The following is a 26,741-nucleotide window of genomic DNA, read 5'->3' on the forward strand; positions in this document are numbered from 1 at the left end:
TTAATTGTACAAAGCGAGGTTTAATTACCTTATTTGGTATTTGAAAAAATCTATCGGGCTGGCACGCGGTGCACACAAGACTATCGATAAGAAACGGCGCGCGGCCTATTTTTTTATATTTCATAATATATATCCGTAAATTCTTATTACGTTAAAAAAATGTATATGCAAACTTAACATGGTAAATGAGAAGATAGTTTCTGCTGTTGCATTTAAATAATTGATGTCAACTACAATGTACATTAATGCATTTAAATATGTTATGCCAACTATAATGTTCAGCTAATTAGTTTATTATTTATTAGAGGAAATCATAAAAAAATATTGAAAAAATAAATATACGCATTCAAGATATGTACATTTAAGATCCTCGTGCGGTATTCATTTGCAAAATTTCTGCAAACTTCGACGCTATCGATAGGTATCGATTAGTCTTTTTTCTCCACCTCTAGCACCACATGTGTGTTGTTGCTTGGGCATCAAAATTTGTCGGTAAGTCTGGTTTTCCCGCTTTCAATTTCGCAATCCGCCGACACAAGTCCTTAAAGTCCGCAGATTTCAGACTTTCCGCGTAACTGTTTGCTGTGAAGAAGATAAGGAACCAGAAGAACCGGTACTACGCCGAGACAGGACTCAGGATAAAATCAAAGGTTTCCACGGACACGAAAAGGAATCCACATAGCTAACAAAATGCCAAACGACACTGTGGTAAAGGTGCAGGAGTACAAGGACTCGTTGATCCTCAAGGCAGAGATGCTGATCACCAAGGGGTTCCCGGAGAATATTGTCCGGCTGAACGAGCTGCTGGCCACGCCAATCTTCAACGAGCGCAACTTCGAAGAGGTGCACCAGGACCTCAACATCCCGGTCTTGCCGCCTCTTCTGGTTAAGAACGAGTTGGAGGATCCCGAGTGTCCGCCCAACAAGCGCCAGCGCGTGGATGTCATCGTCTCCGGGCAGCCTGTCATGGGACTGCCCGCCGGTACAGTGCCGTGCAACAAGCCGCTCTGCGAGATGATCAAGGTCGTCAAGCCTATCATCAGGAAGCTTGTGGAGGATTGTAAGTACACCGTATTTAAGCGTCTCAAACTTATAAATGTTTTTATGCTATTCAAGAGCCCCTTCAATTTTCCTAAAACAATGAATTCCAAGAATTTGTAACATTCGAACGGTTCAAATCCAATTAGCTCTACTTTTGCCTGGCATTAAGTTTTTTTTAAATGAATACCTAGTAATTCCTGAATTGATTTCTTCTGCAGCCAATCTACTTAAGATGTGGATCTCTTTTATGATACCCAAGATCGAGGATGGCAACAACTTTGGCGTGTCCATTCAAGAGGACACGCTGGCCGAAATTCAAACTGTGGAATCCGAGGCGGCCGCCTTTTTTGACCAGATATCGCGCTACTTCCTGTCGCGTGCCAAGGTGGTGTCCAAGGTGGCCAAGTATCCGCACATTGATGATTATCGGCGCGCAGTCGTCGAGCTCGACGAGAAGGAGTACCTCAGCTTGTGGCTGGTCGTTTGCGAGGTCCGCAATCGCTACTCCTCGCTACACGACATAGTTATTAAGAACCTCGAGAAGCTAAAGAAGCCGCGCTCCTCCAATACAGAAAGCCTGTATTAGGCTAGGTATTTCTCAAGCCCGAGCCTCTACTTTTTTTTTTCCTTTCCATCATCTTACTTCTTGATCAATAATCAGCCCGTAGAGCGGACGTTCGACAGTGTCGCTACTCAAAAAGCTAAGATTTTCCACTTCGGTTTACAAACATCAAAATTCATTCAATTGAAGAGCAGTCATTAAGCAATAGCTGTAGCCTAACTACTATCAACTACTAATCCATTTGTACTACGTCTAGAATGTAATGTCGAGATTAGCGTACAATACAAGAAACCGATGCTGTATAGATTCCACTAATAGCTATAGCTATGCATAAAAAGAATAGGCGGACTCCATTGACACATTTTTTCAACATTTCCTAATGTATATTATTAGAACGGGCGCCCCTCATACGGAAAATGTCCTTAAAAATGTGTGAAAAATAAATCTTTATGAGTGATTCGCCCCGTATAGGTAACGTTGTGCTTGTTTTTTTCTTGTTGCCTATGGGTTCTACTTTTGGGATTGATATCTATCGCAAAATCGAAACAGGCGCCCCCCAGACGATGAATAAGGTGGAAATTATTGTATTCGATCTAACAGTTCAGAAAATTAACGTGACTATGAATTAAAAATGCTCGCCAAAAATTCATATAGTAAATTCTTCTGCGTTCGATATTTGTTTAAAGCTGACAAGAAATCTACCAATTCTGTATATATACAAAATTTTCGATATACATATGTACATAAAGATTATGAAAGAGACAATTTCTTTAAGTGTGTTTGCCAGACAATAGCTGCCTGCATTACTATAGCTGCCTGCATTATTATAGCTGCCTGCTACGGCACTTCAGTTCGAACATGTTCGCTTCAAACGCCCGCCAAACAGAAAATTCAAAACACCAAACGGTTTTAAAAAAAAGGAAGTGTATATTAAATAGATAAAGAACATAATTACTATTTACAGCTAGTACTATCGGATTTATATTTACAACTAATTCACACATACATACATAGAAAAATTAAAAACTCTCTAGTTTTTCTTCACAATTTTAAAAACTATCACTTAAATTAGCTGACGGAAAACAAACAAAATAAGAATATTCTTGCGGGTGTATGCTAAATTCAGTTACGGGGATTATTTATAGTAATGCATTAAGTTAGTGCTAATACTTTCGATTGCTATTATTTTTTTATGTATTTTCTTTTGTTCTTAACTCGTGTCCAGTATATTGGAATTTCGGTTCGATTTCGAGGCACTTTTAATTTGTTATTGGCAGTGGTTAAGTATATATTCTATATTCGGAATTTTCTCGTCGTTCTCTACAACTTAGCCTATAAGGCTTAAATCTATATATGACAATAACACTTTTCACAAAGATTATCAACGTTTTGGGCTTAGCTAAATCTTTAGACCTAAGCTCTGCACTGACATCAGCTAAATACAAAGCAAGCTCTTTAATTTTTTTAGATTTCAAGACATTGCAATCAAAATGTAATTAGTTTTTTTTCGTTGGGTCTAACTCTTAATTGTTTAGCATTCTTTATTTAGTTGCAGATGTTTTAAAAGCACCATTTGGAAAAGGGGTTGCATAAATATACTTTTTACTTTTAGGGAATTAGGTTTGAACTGGAATTTATATTTAGCTGATTCCAGTGACGGAATCCGGGCTATTAATTCCATCTGATCGCATCCACAGAACTGAACTTAACCCATTTGTATTAAGTAAACGAAATGGCACATTGAACCACAACCCACATGACCCACATGACCTACATGACCCACTTGATCCACAGTGACCCATTTGATCACATGTGGTGACCCCACCAGGCGGCGCTGGCTTGGTAATAGCCATCGTTTCCCCAGCTGAGGATGCTAAGAGGTGGCGGCGGTGGTGTCAGCGAAAGAACGTCCACGTCGCTGTCGTTGCTACTGTTGCTGCTGTTGTTGTTATTATTGTTGTTAATGGACTTATCCGTAGTCTTTTGCCAGCCATGTCGTGGCTGAGCGGAAACAGGAAGTCGCAGCTTTAGACGACGTCGACGCCTTCGACGGCGCACCAAATCCCAGCCAACGGTGCCCTCTTGTTAGAAAACGTGATGCGTATTCTTTGATGGCGCCAGGAAGGGCTTCTCCTCGTTCATCTTCTCCAGATTGCCGCTTAACGTCGGATCGGTGGGTCGGATGCGCTTGAAGAAGCCAACCTTCCACAGCACATAGGTGACCAGCGCAAGGAGGAGCAGACCGCCCACGATGCCCAGGATGATAATCAGCCAGGGTATCGATGTGTCGCGCTGTTGGTTCCTTAACTCCGGATAGGCCCGTGTCTCCACCTGGTAAAGAATAGTATGTAAACGAATCCTCGATCTCGTTACCATAGAAACTCACCTCTATGTTATTGTGATCCATCACCTCGACGCCATAGCTCTCGGGAATTTGGGCCGTGGCTGTCGAGAAAATCCTGACCCTTTCCACCCGAGGATACTCACTGACCAGCGTCGAGTTCCACAGGCGTGCCTTGACCACCACCTGGGCCTCGGACAAGGCGGGCATGTTTAGGATTTCGCACTCGATGCGGACGCAGTTTGTCGTGCCCTTAGTGCAGTCCAGCTCCACGATGTCCTGCTTCTTGCCATTCGATCCCGCCGCATTGCTACTCTCGGGATCGTACATTAACCTCTCCAGGCGCGTCACCCGTTCTAGGAAACTGCGACGGACTCGATTGCGGTTCGATTGAGAGTCATCCGAATGATCATCCCGGTGGCTGCTGGAGAAGTAGCTTCTCTGCGAGTGTATCACGCTCTTGTTGAACGAATGACGCGACTGCGAGGGGAACATTCTCATCTGGGCCGGAGCACTTAAGTAGGCTGGATTTTCCCTAGAACCGCTGGCCAAATTCAGCGGATTGACATATTCCTTGGCCACATGGCATTCGCCCTGGCTGACTTCCACAGTGGGTACTTGCTCCAGATAGAGCAGATACTGAACCGGTCGACCGCTCTGGGGATCACTGTACAGTGAGTATGGCCATTGGATGACCATTTGTACTTTCGGCGCCGTGGATGGTCCCTCATTGAAGATGGTGAACATGTGATGAACTTGGGAGCCCACATCGTCCATACCCATCGGACCATGTCCTTCTGTCTCGGTGGCGGCAGTACTTGCAACCGAATTAGCCACACTCGATCCACTGTAGAAACTCTGCTCGGGTATGGCCCAACCTCGGAAGTTGAGCTTTGCCCGACGCACCACATTCACGCGAAGATCCCGCTCGGGACGTTCGGGTCCCACCAGCTTGGAGGTGGTATTTGCGAATATGTGGAATAGCATGATCTTCTCACTTGGCTCCAATCCTTTGGGCTGGAATCGGATGGTCACAAACGTGGTGGTGTCGCGCAGCATGGGATTACCAAGGCTGCAGGCAACCAGGGTGGTATTGTAGCTATTGCACGTGGCATTCGTCTGTGGGTTGGGTGAAATGGGAAATACGGGTTAGAACCTTTGAAGAATTCACGGAACTTCTGGTAACCACTTACCGGCTTCTTGGTTGCCACATATGAAACCCCCGCCTGATGGGCGATGAATAGTTGAGCTTCGTAAGCAGAATCCGCCAGATTGCTCACATTGATGCGGACCTCCAGTTCCGTTTCATCCAGAATCAGGGTGTATTCGTTGCCTAAATTTTGATTAGAAAAGAAATAGATTACAATCTGTAGCATCTCACAACCATAGGATAGACTCACCTGAGGACTCAGTGATGTTTGGCTCCACCCGGATGACCAGGTTGCTCTCACAGAGATCGTCATCGCCACAGTCTTTTTGGAAGGTGCCGTCGAAATCGACATGCGCCTGGGTCTGATCCAATATCGGATTGAGGCGTACCAAAGCAGAATCGGCCAATGGTGGTTCCACCAGCGAGTACTTCAAACGGAAGCGCACGGGAGTCTGGATATCCCGGGTATTGGCCTTGATGTAGCCCGTGACTGCCTGGCATTCCATCCTTCCATTCGTGTGCACTCTCACCACGCGACTGAGTACATTGGTCCGCTTATTGTCCCGATCGAAGAAGAAGACCCGAGAGAATTTCTTTAGGTGATCAAAGGTTTCTGCCTCGACGCTATATGCCAGCCGGAGTTCCTTGTTCTTCTCATCGTACGGTTCAATGCTGCAACATGCTCTGAACGTGAAACAGGTGAGATTACTGGACGGATCGGCCAAGCAGCCGGGCGTATTGGGGTCCATGTTGCGCAGCTCGTCGCGCTGTACACTCGTCTGGATGCTGATGATAGGTCTGGCCAGCAGTATCACGGCTGCCGAGGAGTTAAATGCTCCGATTACCACATCCGGATAGGAGTTATCATCCAAGTCCGTGTTGCCGGATATAGAGATGCCAAAGGTGCGAATCGGTTGACCATTGGGTACGGTTCCACCCAGTTCCGAGGCCAGGATCTTCTGGGCGGGCTTGGAATTCAGGCCCTGACTCGAGCCCAAGTAGATGTAGACCACGCCATTGCCCTCGTATGGTGCTCCCACGGCCAGATCCTCGCAGTTATCCTTGTTCAGATCTCCGATGTTGGCCAACGCCAGGCCGAAACGACTCTCCACAGGTCCCGTCAACTTAAGTGTGTACTTCACGGGTAACGTATCCTGGATGTTCTGGTACACGTACACAGCTCCACCTTCCGTTTTCGTGAAGTACAAAGGAGCTGCCACTATTAAATCCGGCCTGTGATCTCCATTTATATCGGCGGTGGCCAGTTCATAGCCAAAACTCGAACCGAATTGCTCACCATCCAGGATCGAGTGCACCGGTATCGGATTATCGGTGGACTTGTCGAAGATCACCACCTGTCCATGACCCTCCGATCGTGGAGCCCCAGCCGCATACGACATGTGGCCAAAGAATCTGCCACCGGTCACCGACATACCGAGATAGCTGTACTTGTCCACCGGCGAATTCAAGTCCGAGTGATCACTGTAGTAGGTCGTCTTGTCGCGCTGCAGATACTCTCCGCCCACCTGAGTCACCCAAATGGACCCGCGCCATGTGTACGGTCCAGGGGAACCCAACACCATGGTGTCATCGTCCAGTAGGGCAGCCGATGTGCCCGCCTGGCACAGTCCATAATCCTCGTGTTGCCTGATGGATACAGAAGGGTTGAGATTATTAGGGACATAACTACATCTGTACTTTAATCTAGGATAGTTAGTGATACCAACAAAATTTGATATCAAAATAAAAGTGACGTCCATTCATTCTCCAGTTCATGTGAGGCCCACAGTGGCTTAATCTATTCCCGCATCGGGACATTAATAGATGACCATGGTCAACAAAAGGACTCTTTGCACGCCCGTATCTTTTTTCCTGTCATTTGTCAATTCCCGAATGGAGTTGTGCGTTGGACATTAATGGATGACCAGGGTCAACATTTGCCTGTTGACCACACAACTTCACCTCTTTCCAACTATATGTTCCTTATATATTCATTTGTTTTTTTATATAACCCCCTGCTTATTCCCGAATCGAGTTTGGACACGCGAGTTTCACCTCGATGAAAAATTGCATATTCAGAATGATGACAGGCCTTCCATCCCAACTGCCCCTTCCCCATCGCCTTATGCCCACCTTTGACCTCCCGTTCCCAACCGCTCCTTGATTTCGGTCATCATGTGGGTGCGGAATCCCCATATATTTTTACTTCCAAACGCTCCCTCCATTTAAATAAATTAAATTTCACCTTTATGAGTGTGCGTTTTTTACCCTGCAACGATGTTATTGAGGTGACCCTGCTGCTCCCAACCCCTGAACCTCGTCCAACTCCCCCACTTTTCCCCAATGCCACACACACTGCATGCTAATTGGGCGAAACAGCCCCGCATTATTCATAGCTGGAGATAATTCACCTTGACACTTTTCCTTCGCTCCCTCCCCCGGCCAGGAAAAGCAAACAACTGACCCTTGTCAACTGGGAAATGAAAGAGTATGGGTATGTAAAACATTTATGTTGATTACATCAACCTGATCAATGGCGATGACCTAGGACAAGCCGCAATGGAATGGATTATGAAATCTGATCGAGCTAATCCCACATAGCTCAATAAATATCCTGAAGGTCGGGATAAGAGTACTGACCTTTGCACTGGTCGTCCTTTGCAGGGCTCGTGGACCTCTTCGAACTGCAGATCGTTCGTGAGGAGATAGCAGAGACCCTGTCCATAACGATTCTCTCGCACGATGTACATATAGCGATGGGCGCAGACGATCACCTGCAATGTTATGCATAGATTTATAAAAATTTGAATTCGAATTAAGGTTTATTCCGTTTTTAAGTGCGATAGAATAGTTAAATGTAAATATTAGTTGGATGTTATAATCTTAGCATTTTGGATTGGATTCACTTACCTTTCCGCCGGATCCGTTGGCCTGTAGGGGATTCGATCGCACCGTAACGCCCATCCATTGGTTCTCCTTGATTTCGTCATTTCCGGGCGGTGAAAGGATTTCGCTGTCGAAGGCTGAGCGAATAACGGTGAATTCGAGGACAGAGAGAAAGAGAGTGCAGAGAGAAATTGCAATGTTAGCAATTGCCAAAAAAGATATGTATCTAATGTGTGATCGTGTTTGTGATTGTGTACATTTGTGTGTGTGTGTGTGCATGTCAGCAATAACAACAATAATAATATAACAGTAACAACAACAACTGTAACGGTAATTATAACTAATAATTAATAACTTTATAAAACAACAAGTAGTATGCATTATCAACAGTTTATATATTTAGAAATGGTAAGAACAACACTAATCATTCACATATTTACATACGTACATATTTACATCTGTACAGTAGGGTGGAACTTAGTTGGAAAAGTGTTACAAATGTGACCAAATGTTCTAAACTGGGCTTATCGTAAAAAATCGATTTAATACTCATACGCCACGTATAAAATTTAATCCCGATTAAATAGTATTTTGACCGCTCGCAAATACAAGTAACGCATTTTTTGAAATCCGAGTCCTTCTAATTTTGATTTCTTTTTAGATAACACCACATATTATTTGATCTAAGGTCCCTTAGATATTTAGGATCAATCCTTTAAATAATGAAGTCATATTACAAAAAACAGATCTGAGATATTAATGATATATTCATATAATTATTCAAATAATGGAATTTGTGTAATATACAGTTCGTAAAATCGTTTAAATGATTAATGGTAATGCTGATTAATCTTTGATTGGTGGGCTACAAATATGTATGTATGTAGGTTTAATTAGAAAATCTCTATTATTTTGAAGTAAACCTGAAGTCTCCTTAAGTAATAGTACTATTGGAATTACATTATACACAGTAAACCCAATATTGTGTTGTATTTGCTGGTCCACCCCGAATTTCATATGGAACCGGAAATCGAAATTGAAACAAAAGCGATAAAATGCAAATTCCAAGCGACTTCAAACTCCGAACAATTCAATTATTTACAGCTGATTTTCGGGCAACATGTTTTTTGATTATTTCTCATTTTTTTGTTAAATGCTGGCGGCATGTTGCACAAAAAGAAAAAAGTGGAAGGAGAGGTAAACAAAAAGTTGTTGATTAAACGAAGCATGAAACGAAGCAAAAGAGCGGCAAAACAAAAATGGAAAGCGCAGCCGCAAAAGCGAGAGAGAGCCGAACGAAATTGATTTAGAATGCATTTTAAAGCATCAAAGTGTTGAAATATGATAAATGATTATTACACGTGCGAGGGGAAGAGAGATAGACAGTGGAGTTGCAGTGCACTGAAACAAAATCCGCTAACTGTTTTCCTAGTTGTCTAACACTGGTTGTGGTATGGTAAAAAGAGTCGCTAAACATTTTCCAACTTCACCTTTGTGTGTAAGTGTGCAACAGAAAGTTGAATCGAAATATGTTTTAATCAACCCAATTTCTTTTCGAACTTCTTTCGGTTGCCTTGGAGCGTGGGCCGTTCTTGACGGGTTTGACGCGTTTTAAAACGCGCCCGTCTGTCGCGCTTGCGCAGTGAAAGTCGCGCAGCTGGAAGAGCCGCCCAGTGCCACTCCCCCTTTCCACTCTTCAATTTGCCCCTTTTCTGCGTTTTTGACATTGGGCCGACTCGAGAAGAATTAAGTTTTCTGAAGGTAATGGGGAAAAAAAGGGGGTTATGGTTAATGTGCAGCAATGCGAATAAAACCTCACCCAAAGCCCCGCGATTTAGTGACCGCCCCCCTATTTCGCCAACCAAAAATTCCGCACTATTTTCGCTCAAGAATTCGCTTTACTTTTACAATTTGCAGTTATTTTTATGCCCCAGCCAACATTTGTTTTGCCCCTCATGCGTGCACAGCGAAAAAATATTAAAATACAACGTATAGTAACCCAGTTCTGAAATTATCTGACGATTCTGATTGTTGTTCTGTTGGGGATAGTAGGGGATCTAATGTGACTTTTAGCTTACTAAACTTCTGCTAGAATTATTCTCTGTGTAGCCTAATGTTCTGCACTTCGTTTTGGTATTTTTTGCTGTGCTCATAGTTTGAGAAATTTGTCACGTTCTGGGGCGGCGCCGTTGGCAAAGCCCACTTCTTTGGCTTTAGTATGTTTTTTTTTAGAATATTTCAGACGCTTCTTCTTCTTCTTTTGAAACTGCCACGCTCTGATTGCCAAAAGAGCGAAGAAGAAGAGCGGAGCCGAAGGAGAAAGAAGAAGAGGCAGTGGAAACCCGGTCACAGTGACGCTCAAAAAAATGCAGACGACCCAGTTGCATGTTAACACTCGACTGGCAGAGGGGGTCATAAACACCCAGCAGTGCAAAAGCGCAAATGGATCTACATACGAGTAGAAACTATGCAAATGCTTAATACTCTTTTAAGCATTTTACACTAATTCAGCACATCAATGCTTGATACCGATGTATAGACGATGTATAATTGTATAAAAAAGGTATCATTAGTCGGAAAAGCACAAAGATATAAAGTACGAATATATATCATATATTATGTCACTGCAATGTGAATTTCTGGAAAATCATATGACACCCTTTACGAGGGTGTAAAGTTGAGGCACCAGCTGCCATGGCTATATAATTAGCGCTAAATGAGTCGCCAATTGAAGCCGCCGAAATTATGGGGCTTTGGGGTTTTTCAAGAGGCCCTAGTTCCCAATTTCTCCCCAATGGTATTGGGTAAAAATTCCGAGAATCGGTTGGGCATGCTGGAGGAAATGGTTAACATGTGAAGCCGATAATGAAGTTGTCGCTGGAATCGAAGCGTGCAAATGGCCCCGAACAAAAATATTCAGAAATGCCTTCGTATATTTGTTGGAAAATATTTATAGCTAAACTGGATAACAGGGGCAATTATGGTGATTATATTTTAATTTGTTAAGAAATTTGCTAGGGCAGGAAAACAGATGTGACTATTGTCACCAAACGACACCATTGCAAATTTATCAATGTTTTCCATTAAATATCATCAGTCTTACTACTGATTTGGTTATCACGTTAAATTGATAAAAACTTATTGATAATAATATAACAGACTCATTGATTTTTGTGCGGAGAGCTGATTTCTAATATATGTGAGATAGTTATAGACATTTAATTAAATAGGTGAGCAAAAATGCGCATTTGTACAGCTCGATGTGTAGTTTTAGATACGTTTCAATGTTATATGTATATGTACATACATAATATCTGATTGCAATTAGTGCGCGCATGCGTGGTAGGTCAGTAAAAGTAACAGTAAAAGTAAGAGTGAGGTGCAAGCAATATGGCGGCCATGGGCATGCGTGCGTGACTGTACATTCGGTGATCGCAGATATTCCAGATTTGCAAAATGTATAATTATGTGTATACTAGCAATTTATTTACTTTTGGGGCTGGGATGGGTGCACTGAATCGAAGGTATGATAAATGCCGGGGTTAATTCAACTCAATTTCAAATTCAAATCAGTAGGTGAACGTATCAAAGCGCAAACCAAAGGAATGAGAACTGATTACGGCATACTGGTTATACGTATATGTGTATATGTATATAGGTCGTTCGAATACTGAATGGGTGTTAGCGGTTGCGATGAGATGCGCGATCCTTGATCGGGAATCGGGTGGTATTAGGGATCGGTTTTTGGTGGGCAAGACAACAATTAAAGCACCCAAAACCACTTACGCTTATTAATCTCATATGCTCCGTTCGCTAAGGGATTCGTTCGTTCGATTTATCGAATGGCAAATATCGAAAAGATTTGTCAGTATTTTTGGATAATTGGAGTTGGGCGGGTTAGGATTTCAGGTTGAGGTAGAGACACAAATGAATTTCCCAGTTATGCGCACCGAATACGAATTTGGATTTTGGCGAAACCAAATAGGTAAAAGGGAGAGCACAAAAAATAAAAACATAAGAAAGAAAAAAGAGAAAAAAAGATCAAATCAATTAAAATTAAATTAAATGTATTTATCGATATCAGTATTTGTGTTTTATATACATATTTTGAATAAGATGCTAGGACAAAAATCGATATCTATACAGTAGGTACTAGTGGATAATACGAGTATATACGAGTAATAATAGTGAGTGCTCATCATGTGATCGAACGATTCAAGGTCTATACGCTTGCAAAGTTAATCGTACGGATCAACATGTGATCGATAAAATATTATTTAATGCGTGGAGTCACACGCTATATTTTTGGTAGACCAATAGACCAATAGGGACAACCCCAATTTCATTTCCAATGACTCTTCGAATCAATCGCTTGCAATGACCCCCTTTTCTTATCGATCACAACGTTTTCTCCTGCTTAACACTATAAACAAAAGAGTTTTAAATGTTAGATACGTTTAGTCACAGGTCTCTATACAGCTTTTGGCAATCGTTTATGTACAACTCGCAGACTAAGTAGGAATCCAAAAAATAAAAGATTGGGGACAACTGAAAATGCGAATCGGTTAGCTAAAAGGCCCGAATGATCGTTGACCCATTGACACTCCGGTTAGTCACTAGGCAATTGGGAGGGGGATTCGGTATCTACGACTATGACTAGATCTATATTATAGGTACATATATGTATTTTTAAGACTGGATCGAGCCAATCATCCAGCACCAATGAATAGATGTTCATACAGGTTTAAAGTAGAAAATAAAAGGGGTATAGGTACCAAAATTGGGTTAGGAGTTATCGACTTAATTTGACTTATACTAATCATAAGAACCTATAGACTTAAGATGTGAACATATATGTATTTATATTAAGCATTTAAGTACTAAAGATCCTAGTTAGTTGCTATCCATCACGGATATGATTCACTTACATCGCCTGCCATCGGTGATCACTTGTTCGCAGTCATCGAAACGCTGTGTCATTGGACACCGCCAGAGGGCGCCAGAGTGTGTGGTGTTCGGCTGTCGATTTTGATCCAGTGGAGCACCCACTAAAACACTGAAAAATAAATAAACAACATAAGTTTAAGTATGAGAATAAATTTGTTAAATTTGTGATGCATATGCATAAGCTATGGGGTAAATCAAATATAGTTTAATATGTTCTAATACTCCCATAATCATTCACAACCAACATGTAATGTATTCCATCTGCTCTATCAATGCCAGACTTTGTTGTCTTTTACACATGAATGGTATTTTTGATCATACATCTCGGGTATTTTGCTTTAGCAACCATTTGTAGACTTTAACACTAGCGTGATATTTTTGATTTCCGCTCAAGTGAGAAATAACAGAATTTGAATACGAAACCACCTGCTATTTTCCATGTGCATATATTTGAACTTAACGACTTGGTAAGCTGATCCAACCACAATAACCGCCCAAGACAAGCGATCTGTGGTCAGTCGCACCTCGGATCTCCTGGGTTATAGTTACACATACATAGCATAGCCATGGCTATCGACTAATTGCGGTTCGGCATTTTGGCTCCGACTGGTAATCGATTTGTAGGTGGGTTCAACTCAGACTCAAACTCAGAGACAGCGACAATTGCGACTTGGTTCAATGCACTTCAGCCTGGCTCTTCGGATTTTATTCTTTTTTCGGGGCTTGGCCATGCCAAAATGTAATTACTTCGGGCGATAAACGTGTGCAATGGGTGGGTGTAGATTTCTAAGGCGGGAGTCTTGAGAGGAGGGTCTTCGGTGACTTGGGCGCGTCTGCACGAAAGATTTCGCTAATGAGCAGGCAAATTGCCAAGGAGTTGCGAAAATGCCAGCAGGATATTGTTCAAGATTGGTGGTGAAAAAGGTGTAGTAACATATACGAGTATATGTTGAAATGAAAAGGTTGTTAATTGATATTCGATTAACTGAAAAACACAACATTTTGGTCCGAGAAATGTTGAAATTCAAACAGGTAGGATATGTGAAAGAGATGCTAGAGAAATACCATACCAAGTCTAATTGCCGATGCATGAAAGCCACGAGATGAAAGACATTTCTCCAAAACCTAGCGACTACGACTAAATGGCAACAAAGTAGGGCCAAGAAAAGAGGGGCGGCTTGAATGGCAAACAAAAAAAATTAAGCAAAGGTAAGACAAAAAAAAAAATAAAAAATAAGCACCCACGTTCGCTCGCTTAACGTGTTTAACATGAATGTTCATTATCCTGCAGCCGTAAGCTTAGCCATAAACCGCAACAGCAACAGCAACAACAACGGCAACAGCAACTTGCAACAACCGCTGCAACAACAACTGCAACTACTGCGACAACAACAGCTGGAATTGCATGTACGACAACTACAAAACACGAAGGCGAGGATTGGGTTTATGGCGGCCATTAAATGGCACCTACACACACCACACACACACACGCGCACACACACCATCAAAAGCAAAGGGCACTGAAAATAAAATTATTAAAAAAAAAATTTACGTATATATTTTTAGATATATATATTTAGAATTTGTTAGATTTCAAACGGGAATTTAAGGTTAAAGCCATATATTCTATACAAATATCGAAGGAGTTGGATTCGAACTATTCTATTCTTTAAGAAGGTTTTGAACTGAAAAATATTTGTATTTTTTACTTTTAATTTGAACCCAGAGAGCCAAAACAAATCAATAAACTTTATAGTATTTTTCTCTGTGTATTAAGCCTCAGCAATCAACCGTCACAGCAGCAGCATCAAGAGAAAAACCCGAAAGAAAAATCGAAAATAAAAGAAATCTTTAAGTGCCCCAAAGGCAAAACTGGTGGCCAAATTGCCCATGATTGTGATGGTTAAGCGGGGGTGCGGAAGGGGTGGTGCTAGTGTTGTAGGTGGTGCAAAAAAAATAGTAATAAAAAGAGGAGAAGGAGCCGCTGCTTATGGGCGTGCTGCAAGTTATCGCTTTTGTCGCCTCACAATTGACACATTTGCCCGTTTGGCGCTCTTAAAAACACCAAAAATATCCTGTCAATTCTGGGTTACAAAGTTATAAAGGAGACTATAAAAAAATAGTTACCAAAAAATCACTGAAGCATTTGATTTCAAATATGTTACAATCAATCGATCATGCTTAGGATTAATTGATTTAACTTGCAAATTAATTATTAAAAATATTATAGAATACATTTTCGGAACTGAGATAGACTTTAGTTGAGAGTTGATTATTGCACTACCCAACACTTGTTCATTGATGTGTTTATTAGTTAACTAAATGTTAATGTTAATAAAAATAACTCAGATTTATTGAATGTAATGATTGAATCATGAACTTTACCACTCTCCTCTTATATATATAAAATATATCCTACAATATTCTTAATAAGCCTTATTTATAATTAATATATATATTTTTATATTATATATTATATATATATTTAACTCTAGAGTTGTATTTTGTTAATTTAAATGTCGACATATTCCGAAAACTATGCCTAAATTACATTTTTCGGCGAATTGAATTAAGAAACCTGTTCGCCACAAATGAGGCAAGAAAACTAGATCAAGACCCAGTCCGACTTTTGAGCCGGGCTAAGACCTGCTCTCTCCTCCATTTCCCATATTTTTCACGTGTTTGTCTTGTGGTCATTAACGCTGACACTCGGATTGCAACAGACCAACAACAACAAAATAAAAAAAAATATATATATAGAGAAGACGTTAAATCTAGACGCGCCGACCTGACCTGAACCTGCCTCATTTTCGTTGGTTTTATGACCGGCTTTGCTTTGCTTTTGGCCCGGTCCAATGTCTCTTGGAAATTGTTTTTCCCGGTTTGTTTGGACTGCTGCTGTGTCTGCTCATTTAGCAGGTGCCTGCATTTTCCCAAAGGTGATGGCAACCAAGTGGTAAGGGATATAAAACACGAGTCACATAAATCCGGTCACCAAACGCCGCTGGTTGTAAATCTTTTGACATGGCCCGAGTCCATAAAACAGTCCTAATGATCTAGCTGGAATTCCGATTTCGTGGAGATGGCGTTGGGAAGTGGGCGGTTTGAGTTGGAAAACGAAGCTATTTGATTTTTTTTTCTGGATTCTGGAGCGGCTTGGTTTCTATTTTTTTATGGCACTTGCCACTTAGCTTATCAATTAGCGGGCTAGTCAAGGGAATGCCGGGGTGGGGATTGATCCCCTCAATTATCGTGGAATCAAACCAAAAGGAATACTGTAAAAAACATCAAGTATCTTCGGAGAAATACAAATAAAATAAACAAACAAGACGTGGCAATATATCAAATCTAATAATTTACCAATGCAGTCATCTATTAAATATTATTTAATATTTTAGTTAAAAATCTATACAACTATAAGCTATATATGACATTTTATTTATAAAATAAATAATACTACCATTTTGTTTTTGTATACCTAAGTTGCTTAGTTTTTTATCGCAGTGTAGAAACTGCTCCGCTTGCAATTAAAATCCGATGACGCTGAACTTCTAGCCCTAGCTTTTGGTGGTGGATTTCTTGGTCTGGATCTGGATCTGGATCTGGCGAGTATAGTGCATGAAAGGGGTGGGGATAGGAATGGGATGGCTGAAGTGCACTGGCGACGACGACTTAGAATGCGTTTAATTAAATTTGAACATTAATTGCCGCTTTAAGGCGTCGCGCGTGTCGCCTCAATTGCCGGGCTCTCGAAAACCCTTTCAAGTGGCTCGGCTACACTGCAGCCAACTTCAACGTGAATCTAATGAATCCATTCATTCAACCCACTCCACCCACCACCCGCAGCTGGAGTGACTCTTGTAGGAATTTGATTGTTTGATTGAATAAAAAAACGAAGAAAGGCGAAAGAAAGGAGATCGCTTAATGTCTTGACTCCAATAGAAATATTCAATTATTATTTATGCAGCAGGGTGGGGTTATTAAATAACTAAGCGTAGAGAAGCTGTTCTCTATGATAAAAATATGAGTTGATGTTAGAAATATGCACATAAAATACTAATATTTTAAAACATTTTTGTACTGAAGTTAAATACCTATTTTTATGCATTTTTCGCCCCTTTTTGTTGCTTTTTCCACTTGCTCACCCTTCGACGTTGGTCTCCATCCAAATGAGCTTATCCACCGACTTATTTTCGTAACCCCCAACCACAGAAGGAACTCCCCGAATTGCATTTGCCAGAATTGTGAGTACTTTGTTGTCTGGTTTGGCTGCCCCCCTTTCTGGTCCAGCTGTGTTTGCCTTATTTTCTCGTATTTTTTTCGGTTGCTCCCAGTCGCTCCGATATTTGTGTATCTTATTAGTCATGATTATCACAAGTGTTCCCAAGTGTTTGCCATCGAGCTCGTCCAATCCCCAATATTATATCTTTAAGTGGTGCAGCATCGGCGGACTCCCCTCCTCAGCATATTTATTTATTATCATTTGTCTGCCCCAAGACAGCCAAAAAAAAAAAAACAAAATTCAATTCATTTTCGTCTCGCAGTGACCCCTGTGAACCCTCCTCAATACATCTCTCACTCTTTAAATATTTATGGATCTGCTGGGGACATAGATGCTATATGGTATTGGTATATGCTTGGGTTGTCTCGTCTGGCTGCGAGAAGCACCCTCTTCTAGGATCGATCTATTTCCGGCCCTCGGATGCCGTTCGGATTTCGCATTCAGGAATAGCCCAATTCCAAAAAGTTTACTTGGAAAACTAATCTCATGGCGCCAGTGCGATAAGATGAGTGTGCTACTGATTAAATGCTGTTTATCTGCTACACAGGGGAAAAACCACAAAAATTACCATTCCAAGTTGGGAACTTAAGCGGGAAAACATCGTCCTACTTTCGCTCAGTGTTTTTTGTTTTTTGGCCTATCTGATATTTGCAAATGTGGTGATTGTGCTGAGGTGTCGCCAGGTGATGTTATTCGGGTCTAATTATGCCCGCGGGACAATCGCAGTTAGTCACGTTTCGTCTCTATGCGCATATTGTATTCTCAAGGGTGAATCGCCGTAGAGTGGGATGCGTGATTCGCAGGATACTTCCTGCTGCGGCAGGATGAAGTTATCACAGAAGGATGAGCAGTTCCCGTTCCCTGCCGGCAGTTTATCTACCTGAACTCTGGTTACCTGTCCGATCGGAATCGAAGATAGGGGCGACATGCGGTGTCGTTTACCTGCAGCTGTCTTCAAAAGTCGAAGGAAATACCACATACATATGTATCTACAGACTACATACTTCGCTGGATTTTCGAGGAGAGGCTGTGCCTGTGCAGCATTTGCGTCAAATTGGAATTCGATTGTCCACATTTGGAATTGTGTTTCGGCTTTGGGTTTGATGGGGGGCCTGTTAAGCCTGACAACCAAAATCAAATTACGAATACGAAACGCCTGTCGATAATAGCAACAGAAGCAACTGAATTACCATTGCCTAATTCAATTTGCGCTTTAAGTCGACAAGTCCGCGTTGACGATTGACACTCGCACCACGGACTCAATGCTCAATGTCAAAGACATCCATCAACTTTGTAGGTTTTTTTTTTTTGGGGGGAAAGGCAGCGAGTTTGCGTAATAGAAGAAAAAACTACATAGAAAGAGAGATTCTTAAGATACAATATTGGAAAGATACAGATGTATCGCTTATGGTTATTAGGTTATCATCATATCATGTTTTTAGCTTATTATGATTATTACAATGATTATTATTATGATTATTATATAAGTTCTCCGGTCTTCAATTTCGCTTCGAAGAAAAAATGATTTTTATGCAACACTAGCATTTAATTTCGGGAATTCATTTCTCATATATCGTTCCCAAAACATTTCAAGGCATCTGATTTCGTATGATTCCAAAACAATTCAACCCTATATGCATGCCACTCCTCTTCATCGGTCCCCACTCATTATTCCGCTGCATATCTTTTCGAATCCATTCTGCAGTCTACCCGAATATGTGACCTTCCTTCCATCAGCGGATCCCTCAGCGCAACGCGACGTAACCTAACCCAACCCAATAACCCGAGAGATTTGTCACTTCAGAAACTACAAAATACATCCGACAAACACAACAGCGAAAAACATAATTCAATAAATTTGTCGCTTTTCGGTTTTCGGTTTTCTTTCAATTTCTTGGGGAGTATTTCATTTTTGGAGGGGTCGGCCGATGGCTTAAAATTCAAGACGGGCAGTCACCGAACGCGCATAATTTGATGGGATTTGGTTAAGTCATTCATTCTCTGGGCGGCGAGGTGCTGGTGGGCGTGGCATGTCAAGGTGTCGCCGTGACGCGCGTGTCAAAAAAAAAAAGAAAAAAGCCGCGAAGATTTCTTGCCTGAATGAAGTCATGCCCAAAATCGTTGGGAAACCAAAGCCCTCAAGGGTTTTCGTCCGTTTTTTGTTTTTTATTATTATTTTTTTTTTTTGGGCCTGTTAATCATTTGTTTTGCCTTATATTGATGTGCAGTGTGGTTATAGATATCGGATCCCATTAGCTAACATCCGTGGATGTTTCAATTTGCACAAAGCCAAATCCAAGTCCAAATCTAAATCCATAATGGGAGGCAGGCACGCGTTTCCGCCGCGGGTCAAGAACATAATGTGTCCATTAGATGGCAGAACAAGACGCCAAAAATAGCTGAAGTGGGGATCTGGCCAAGTGGATGACGCCTTCGATGGCGCCGCCAATAAGTGCGGAAACTTCCAAAAAAGGCAGGTCGAGAAAAACGCAAATGAGGAAGGTTCTCATATCATAAAATAATATCGAATAAAGTTTGTTTACTATATATGATAAAAAGGGAATGCTTATAATGCAAATTATAATTACCATCTGAATGGAATTCAACCCCATTTGCAGTACTGCCTTTGAAAAATAAAATTGACCGAATTATAATAATAATACTGTTAATCAACACTGGCCTAAAGTCTCTTTGTTTTTTCTATGGCAACGCATTGTTGTTCATCAAAATACTTAATTATTACCGACTACATTAAACCGAACCTAAATTGGGGTAAGGCCTAAAAAAGCGCTCTGGGAAAATGAGCAAGCCGAGCATTTCGTTGGACCAACCTAGTTCCATTCCATTCGATTGGGTCATCATCGCTCACGGCTCGTTAATTTGGCCAACCGTATGGGAAATTGGCTACAGGAAATGCAGCCCCGATGGGCCTGGTGCTAACTGATAACTCTGACCAAAATTCGTGCGTTGTTTGCAGCTGTGTGGCTCAGATTAATTGTGGGTCAACACAAATGCAGATGTTTGCTCCCATATGTATCTCGCTGATCTACATATGGTGCCGTATCTGTGTGTGTGTGTGTATGGCCACTGGAGCGTTAAATTGCCGCGGTAGCCCGCTTAACCGCCTACCCAGGAACCCATCAACCAAACCATAGACCCACCGTCGATACGTTTGCCCAATTGCACAGAGAGAAATGAAAGCTATGCTGGGTTGGTTAACAATACTGGCGCCCAACGTGGGGCATTCGCAATAAGCTCAATTTCAAAGCTAACAAGTTGGTGTAAACCATTCTATTTTCTCTCAGTGCAACTTTGAGCTCCACATCCCCTCTAAACATCAACGTAACCCAAGTAGCACAAATTGGCCCGCGGCTTTGCAGCTTATCGCGTTTTGTATTTGGATTTTGTCGTTGTTGTTGTTGCTGTTGGGAAAGCGGCCTAGCGGTTTCATTTCCATTTTCCCCCGACTGGCAAGCCATTTCCATTATGAGAATTGATGGCAAGGTCAAGCGGTTGGATCAGCGTTCGGAAATTTGTCTCTGGCAAATGCGCATGCGCAGCTTCAGGCCTGAATTAATCTCTACAGTGATGGCTCGCTAAAACTAGTCAAGCATTTAAGAGAACAGATCTTCTGCAAAAGGAAGAAGTAATACATACTTTGGGAGATCATTGAGGAACTATGCTAGTTTGTTAAAAACAAATTAATTTGTTGTTGCTATGTGTCTTATGGAAGCTAGACTGTACTTCTTTGCCTCCTTCTCTTTGACTTTTGCTTGCGTTGCTCATAGATTGTTAGTAAACAAATTGTTGTTGCTTCAGGGCAAGTAAAGATCAAGCGTTTTCCAAGAGGCAGAAAAAGTAGAGAGCCTGAGGATGGTTGATTAATTTGATAAACCGAGCGATAAATATCGCTTGCCGATTAATGAAGCCAATCCAATTAATTTCTTAATGTTCGCGGAAGATAGTTTAAGAATAATAGTGTTTTTTCTGTAACCGAAGTCAATTAATCGATGGTAACCTATTGACCATGATCTATATAAATCATATATATATTGGTGACAAATATTTGTCATTGGGCCAAGCCATCCTGAAACAAGAAAATATTTTTCATGGCTACGGATACGATGGTCAGGTCAGGGTTAGCTACATATATGTCGGGTTCCGAGTTCTTATATCTTTCCCTTTGTACGAGTGTTGTGTGGCACATTTATGGGAACTGACATGGCGGCAATAAAAATGTTAACGCGTCCATGCCCCAAAAGAGAGTGAGCGAGGAAAGGGGCCATGGAGTTGCAGGGGGATGACCATATTTAAACATAATTTCGTTTTTTATTATCCTTTCCATGACAAAGGCGAAGCCGCACCATAAACAAATACACGCATATACATATACATATCCACATAGCCAGAAGAATCTGAAGAAGAGGCGAAGAAGGCTTGGAGACAATGACGTTTAATAGCGGTCGCTGAGTGGAAGGCAACTAAAGAAGAGTACGCACACCGTGAGAAAAAATGAATGCAGAATATAATCTAATATAAAACTGATGTAATAAAATATTGCATAATATATATTCCAGTTTCAGCGAGCTACAATTCTTTCATTTACAACCTATTTATATTTGCTGCGCAGATTCTTTGAATTGACTTTTAATTGAGATGTTTTCCTCAGTGTAGAATAAAGGCGAAGGGTACGAGGACGGAATGAGCGAAGGACAAGGACCAGGGGAAAAGGTGAGCGATAGCCGGTGAAGAGGGAAATGCCGTCATAGGTAAACAAAACAACTGGCTGGCAGGTAAATTACAAACAGCAACAGATGAAGAGGAACGAAAGCCACGATACACTGAGAAAAAAAGGGTGACTATGCGGTATGCAGTGATGTTTGCGAATATAAAGTAATTATTGTTTTTACAGCTGTAGCAGATTAACTAAGAATATAAAAACATTGGTTAATATCTTGTTAGTAGAACGAGTTTGCCCATTCATATCTCTCTGTGTATTCTACTGAGCAGCGAGAGAGCAGGACTGCAGTCTTCTCCTTCATAATTTAGTGTTGTTATTGTCTGGCTTTGGATTTGAATTTGAAAGAATTATGCGAGACTGAGGGGGATAGGGCAGTGGAGTGAGCGAGAGCGACTGACACGGCCACACACGGCGAAAGATGCCAGGTGATAGAGAGAGGGGGGGAGGGTGAACCCCAAAAAGAAGGAGTGCTAAAAAGAGAGGGAGCAATTGTGAGAGAAGATCTGGGATTTCCCAATATATATATATGTATGTAAGCGCATATTTTGACATAATTTCTGTTGCTGCCCATTTAAGTACAGTGGACACTAGATAAATCAACGCGCCGAAGATCTTTATTAAAAAAAATACTTATCTTTAATAAAATTGTTATCAAGGAACACAATTTTATAAACAAACTATTATCACATTGAACCAGTGCTTACTTTAGTTAAGGCTGCTGCTGTCATATTCGATTAGTGTTACAAAATATTTGATAAGATACAGAAATCTAATGACGGTCGATTACATAAGTCGACCTATCGCGGTGTTATTACTGTACTTCAAAAGGGGTGCTGGTTCCCTGTAAATGCGGGCTGTAAGTCGTATAAATTTTAATTATGTCGCCATAAACTAAAATGAAAACGACACACCCCTCCGCCTTCAAAAAAAATAAAATAAAAATAAAAACAATTCTGCGTGCTTTGCGTTTAATGCTTTTATTTTTTTTGCCGTCTTTGTCAGTTTTTCGCTGGCTGTAGTTAAATTTGTATTTTTTCCTTTTTTTTTGGTGCTTTGCTTTTTGGTGGTGTGCGCATAAAATTTGCATAAATTACACGCGTCGACACTGACAAGTAAATTTACTTTGAAGGCAGACAACCCCCCTTCTGGGAACCCCCGCCCCCCTTAGCACGAATAGCAGTCGCCGCCACTGTTATTGCTTTATTTTTGTCACATTCAGCCGACAGTTAGTCGAGTGCTGTTTTAGGCCATTATGTTAATGAGTTTTAATTGAAGAGTCCGCAATATGAGCATATTATTTATGGCGGCTTTTATTATTTTTTTTTTTTTCATTTTTGCTCTCTGAAAAATTTCCATTTCATTTTCGGCCTTATGTGGGCGCCTGCAGGGGGGTTTCTAGGGGGGTGGCCTATGGATGGGGTAGCTGGGTTTGCAAGACTTTTATGTGATCAGCAACTTGTTGTCTGGGTTTTAAATTACCATATTGAACGGCAAATGCACGTTATGTTGATTTTTAGTCGCACTTAATTAAATGGATTATGTGGGTGGAAATCACATTTAATTTTCTGGCCTTGAAAGGCAATTACATTCCACCCACAGGGGACAATTTCCCCAAGGACCCCTATTGTGTAATATTGAATGTTTTAAGTTTTAAGATTTCGCAGCCAATTATCGTGGGACGAGCTAATTATAAGACTTAGCTTGTAATTAATGAATGTTTTGTATTAGCAAATATAGCAAATTCCTTAGTTTGGAATCATAAAACGACTGCAACAATTTCTTTGAACAATAGTAATGGTAATTTTAGTGAAAGTAATTGGCAAATGCCCTACGCAATTTGCCAAAAACGCCAAGTCCACCGCCCGAAGCACGGGCTTCCTCCCTTGAAGGCTTGGGATTCAGGGATGGATCAACCTCCAGACGACCCACATGCCACTGGATCTGCATGTTGCACACCACCAGACGCTTGGCCATCAGAACGCCCAGCTGCAGATGCTCCGCGGATGCGAATCCCAGCTCTAGACCATTCTTCCTTTTGCGATGCGAGTTCATCGAACAGAAGCGAGAGAAAATGGCCACCAATTCGTCCTCGGTGCCGGTTGGAAATCCGTGCAGGCTCAGCCACTCGTTGCTGGTCAGATCATCCGAGGAATCCCGGGTCCTGGCCTGCTCCACATCCGGTTCCGGTCCCTCATCGCTATCACTTTCAGTTTGGCTCTGGGAACTGTACTCAGTCATGATTCAAATGGGTTTACTAACTCAAAGGGGCGACGGACTTCTCTGTGATAACTAAGTTGTTCCCAAACATATTCACATTTTTAGCGTAGCAAAAAAATAGGTTTCTAAGATATATTTTTGTTACCTCTTATCGTAAATGCCCTGTGAGCATTGGCAGCTGTTCAAACAAAAAAAAAAAAAAACTCAACCTCAAACAAATAAGATTCACTCGCAGATATGTATGTGTTACTCAGATATTTTTCTCGATAAGTGCGATACTTATAACTTATATATTTTTTCCATTTCCTTAGTTATATTACATTTATGCAGTATTATTCATAAATACCAGAGTAAATCGAATTTGGAACAGGGCTAGGGCAACATATGTTGTATAGATACATAGATACAGTGTATTGCATCCCAGATACTTGTGACTATCCCCTGTTTTCTATATTGTAAGTGGGTCAAACATTTGGGGGCCATGCGGCATGAACATTTTTGTATTCCCCGATAGCCACTATCAGTGGATGAAAAACGAACGAATACATAATTCCATTGGATTTGGTGTAATCATAATTGTTATGTCCATCGCGATTGAACTCTAATCCGTATCGCCTCATTTTATGGACGGAATACTTAAGAGTTTTTGATTATTTTCGAGAGCTCTTCGTTTATTATTGCTGCGATCATTGAAAATTCATCGCATCCGGAGGAGGCAATCAATTTGGAATTCGTTTCGATTTGGTTGGTTTTTCAGTTCGTTTACAAAAAGCACTCAAAACAAGTGAATTGATTCAGAAGCTTTGGTGGATTTTCGTGAATTATAAGTACAGTCAGCGAACTGCTATTAAGAACTGTTTGCAACTTGGACTGACAGAAAAGTTGCATTCATAGCCGGAAGAATTTTTGCATTCGGAGCTCTGAAAAAGCTATAAAAATGTCAGCGTGGGTCTTGCATTCGAACTGCGATAAGCTTTGAATCTGAAATCAAAGCGCATTCTTACAAATTCGCCAGCTTAGGAAGTCAATGCGAAATTCCGACAGCCCCACGAGCAGTCATAAAAATTTGCAAGTTCATTAGGTCCGCTGACTTTTATGGGTGACTGTATCTGGGAATCGCCCACAGGGATATTGAAATACTGGTGGAATGCCATTCGCGCCCTCAGATATTCAAATATCTCCGTTACATTTGCACGCCCTGTGTCGTCCAACTCCTGTCATCTCGCTTGCTCTCCTTTCATTTCCATTCTCCCCTCTCTCTCTCTCTCTCACTCACTCTCTCTCTCTCCCCCTCGCACATTGTCAGGTTTCCGTATAAATTTGTGTTGACTCTGCGAATTGGGGGCGCAAAAACTGCATTAAGTACACAAAGGGATCAGAAGAAACGGCTGGAAATCAGCAGTAAAATATAACATTATATTGAAAAAGAGGTTTTTTTAATTCGGTATTGAAATCAGTTATAAATTTGAACTGAAAGTGGTATTCATAGGCAGACTTTATGTTGATATTGAGAAATAATGTACATTATATAAAATAATTATAAACTTACATAGTAACATGTGTATGTATTTTCCCTCAATTTAGAAATAAAATATCTTTTTCGAAATTAAAGATAAATTCTTTAGGATTTCTATGTATATTGGGATTTTTTTTAAACCCAATATTGATGCATAGAACCTTTCTCAATGGTTTTTGGTCACTGTTGCAGACACGGAATCTGATCTCTTTGCATGCTCAATTAACTTCCAGAGAACTTGTGCACGGTGGTGCAGAATGGCTTGCATTTGGCTTGGTGGTTCAGTGGTGCAGTATTGCAGTTATGCAGTCTTATGCCGGCAAATTTATCGCTCTGCCAGAGCTGTCACCCTGATGAGCGTCGACATGGCAGGCCAACAGCCACAACGCTGGCTGCTAATCCACTGCACCACCCGCTCAGCCACCCCCACCACGCGGGGGAACCACCGCCAACTAAAACCACTCAAACGCAACTACAACTGCTTGGCTGTCCAAGCGAATGCTTGTTAAATGTGCTCAAATTTGAATTTCAAATGCGTTTGGCTGTTGCTGCCGTTGTTAACATTTTGCAGAAGTTAGACACTGAGAACAAATATGTTATATTTTTCCTCTAAACTTAAACTTAACAAGACACTAAGTGTTTGCCTGCTAAATTATTTAGTTTTCGTTCTCAAGACTTTCCTAAGGATTACAGCCCATGAACAAGTATTTCAGAAATTATTTTCTAACACAAGTATATGAATATTTTCCGTGTGCAGTTGCAATTGCTGTTGCAGTTGCAATTTATGTTGCAGTTGGATTTGCGGTAGTTGCTGCTGTGTGGCTGCCTCATCTCATCTGCCAGTTGTCAGCGGAAGTGTTGATGAATTTATTTGTCAAAATCGCATTAAGCGGCTGACTTAATGAAACCACCACCGCCAAAAACAGCACCACCCGCACTGGAAAAATATATGTATGTACGTATGTATGTCTATCTTGAAATGTCCACGTTTCTGTCAGTTTTTTCGTACCCTTTGTGCGTATTTTGTGTGGCCTGATTGACATTTAAATGCAAACTGT

At 41.2% G+C, this 26,741-nt stretch overlaps 3 protein-coding genes across 6 annotated transcripts in view; 1 reads left to right on the plus strand and 2 right to left on the minus strand.

Annotated features, from left to right (window-relative positions):
* Positions 1 to 337: 337 nt before the first annotated feature.
* Positions 338 to 2,071, plus strand: LOC6725840 (proteasome activator complex subunit 3). Of its 3 annotated transcripts, none has more exons than XM_016173820.3 (3): positions 338 to 492; positions 563 to 1,060; positions 1,260 to 2,071. In XM_016173820.3, the coding sequence occupies exons 2-3, from the start codon at positions 691 to 693 to the stop codon at positions 1,625 to 1,627; spliced, it is 738 nt and encodes a 245-aa protein (XP_016039162.1). In that variant the 5' UTR covers positions 338 to 492; positions 563 to 690; the 3' UTR covers positions 1,628 to 2,071. The 3 variants fall into 3 exon arrangements, with proteins under 3 accessions (XP_016039162.1, XP_016039163.1, XP_016039164.1); XM_016173821.3 differs by having other exon boundaries at positions 349 to 492; positions 556 to 1,060; XM_016173822.3 differs by having other exon boundaries at positions 388 to 492; positions 549 to 1,060.
* A 1,041-nt stretch (positions 2,072 to 3,112) lies between these two features.
* The window catches only part of LOC6725841 (integrin alpha-PS1), a 43,674-nt gene continuing 20,045 nt past the window's right edge, over positions 3,113 to 26,741 (minus strand). Inside the window, exons 2-9 of one of the 2 annotated variants that reach the window (XM_039296644.2) lie at positions 12,909 to 13,036; positions 11,767 to 11,793; positions 8,005 to 8,117; positions 7,735 to 7,868; positions 5,345 to 6,741; positions 5,138 to 5,277; positions 3,990 to 5,063; positions 3,113 to 3,934 (exon numbers count right to left, since the gene is read on the minus strand). In XM_039296644.2, coding sequence (XP_039152578.1) covers positions 3,689 to 3,934; positions 3,990 to 5,063; positions 5,138 to 5,277; positions 5,345 to 6,741; positions 7,735 to 7,868; positions 8,005 to 8,117; positions 11,767 to 11,793; positions 12,909 to 13,036 — 3,259 coding nt within the window. In that variant the 3' untranslated portion in view covers positions 3,113 to 3,688. The remainder of the gene's footprint in view (positions 3,935 to 3,989; positions 5,064 to 5,137; positions 5,278 to 5,344; positions 6,742 to 7,734; positions 7,869 to 8,004; positions 8,118 to 11,766; positions 11,794 to 12,908; positions 13,037 to 26,741) is intronic. The other variant, XM_016172632.3, reaches the window with a different exon arrangement.
* On the minus strand, positions 17,034 to 25,585 carry LOC27206348. The gene has a single exon (XM_044923800.1). The coding sequence runs from the start codon at positions 24,186 to 24,188 to the stop codon at positions 23,754 to 23,756; it is 435 nt and encodes a 144-aa protein (XP_044779735.1). The 5' UTR covers positions 24,189 to 25,585; the 3' UTR covers positions 17,034 to 23,753.

The sequence above is a fragment of the Drosophila simulans genome, chromosome X, assembly GCF_016746395.2.
Source record: "Drosophila simulans strain w501 chromosome X, Prin_Dsim_3.1, whole genome shotgun sequence".
Taxonomy (NCBI): Eukaryota; Metazoa; Arthropoda; class Insecta; order Diptera; family Drosophilidae; genus Drosophila; species Drosophila simulans.

What these genes read in the sequence shown, in the direction of transcription:
- LOC27206348 (XM_044923800.1), bottom strand. Translation starts at nt 24,188, where the DNA reads ATGACTGAGTACAGTTCCCAGAGCCAAACTGAAAGTGATAGCGATGAG.
- LOC6725840 (XM_016173820.3), top strand. Translation starts at nt 691, where the DNA reads ATGCCAAACGACACTGTGGTAAAGGTGCAGGAGTACAAGGACTCGTTG. An exon ending in CAGGAAGCTTGTGGAGGATT is followed by an intron (nt 1,061 to 1,259) that starts GTAAGTACACCG and finishes TTTCTTCTGCAG; the next exon opens with CCAATCTACTTAAGATGTGG.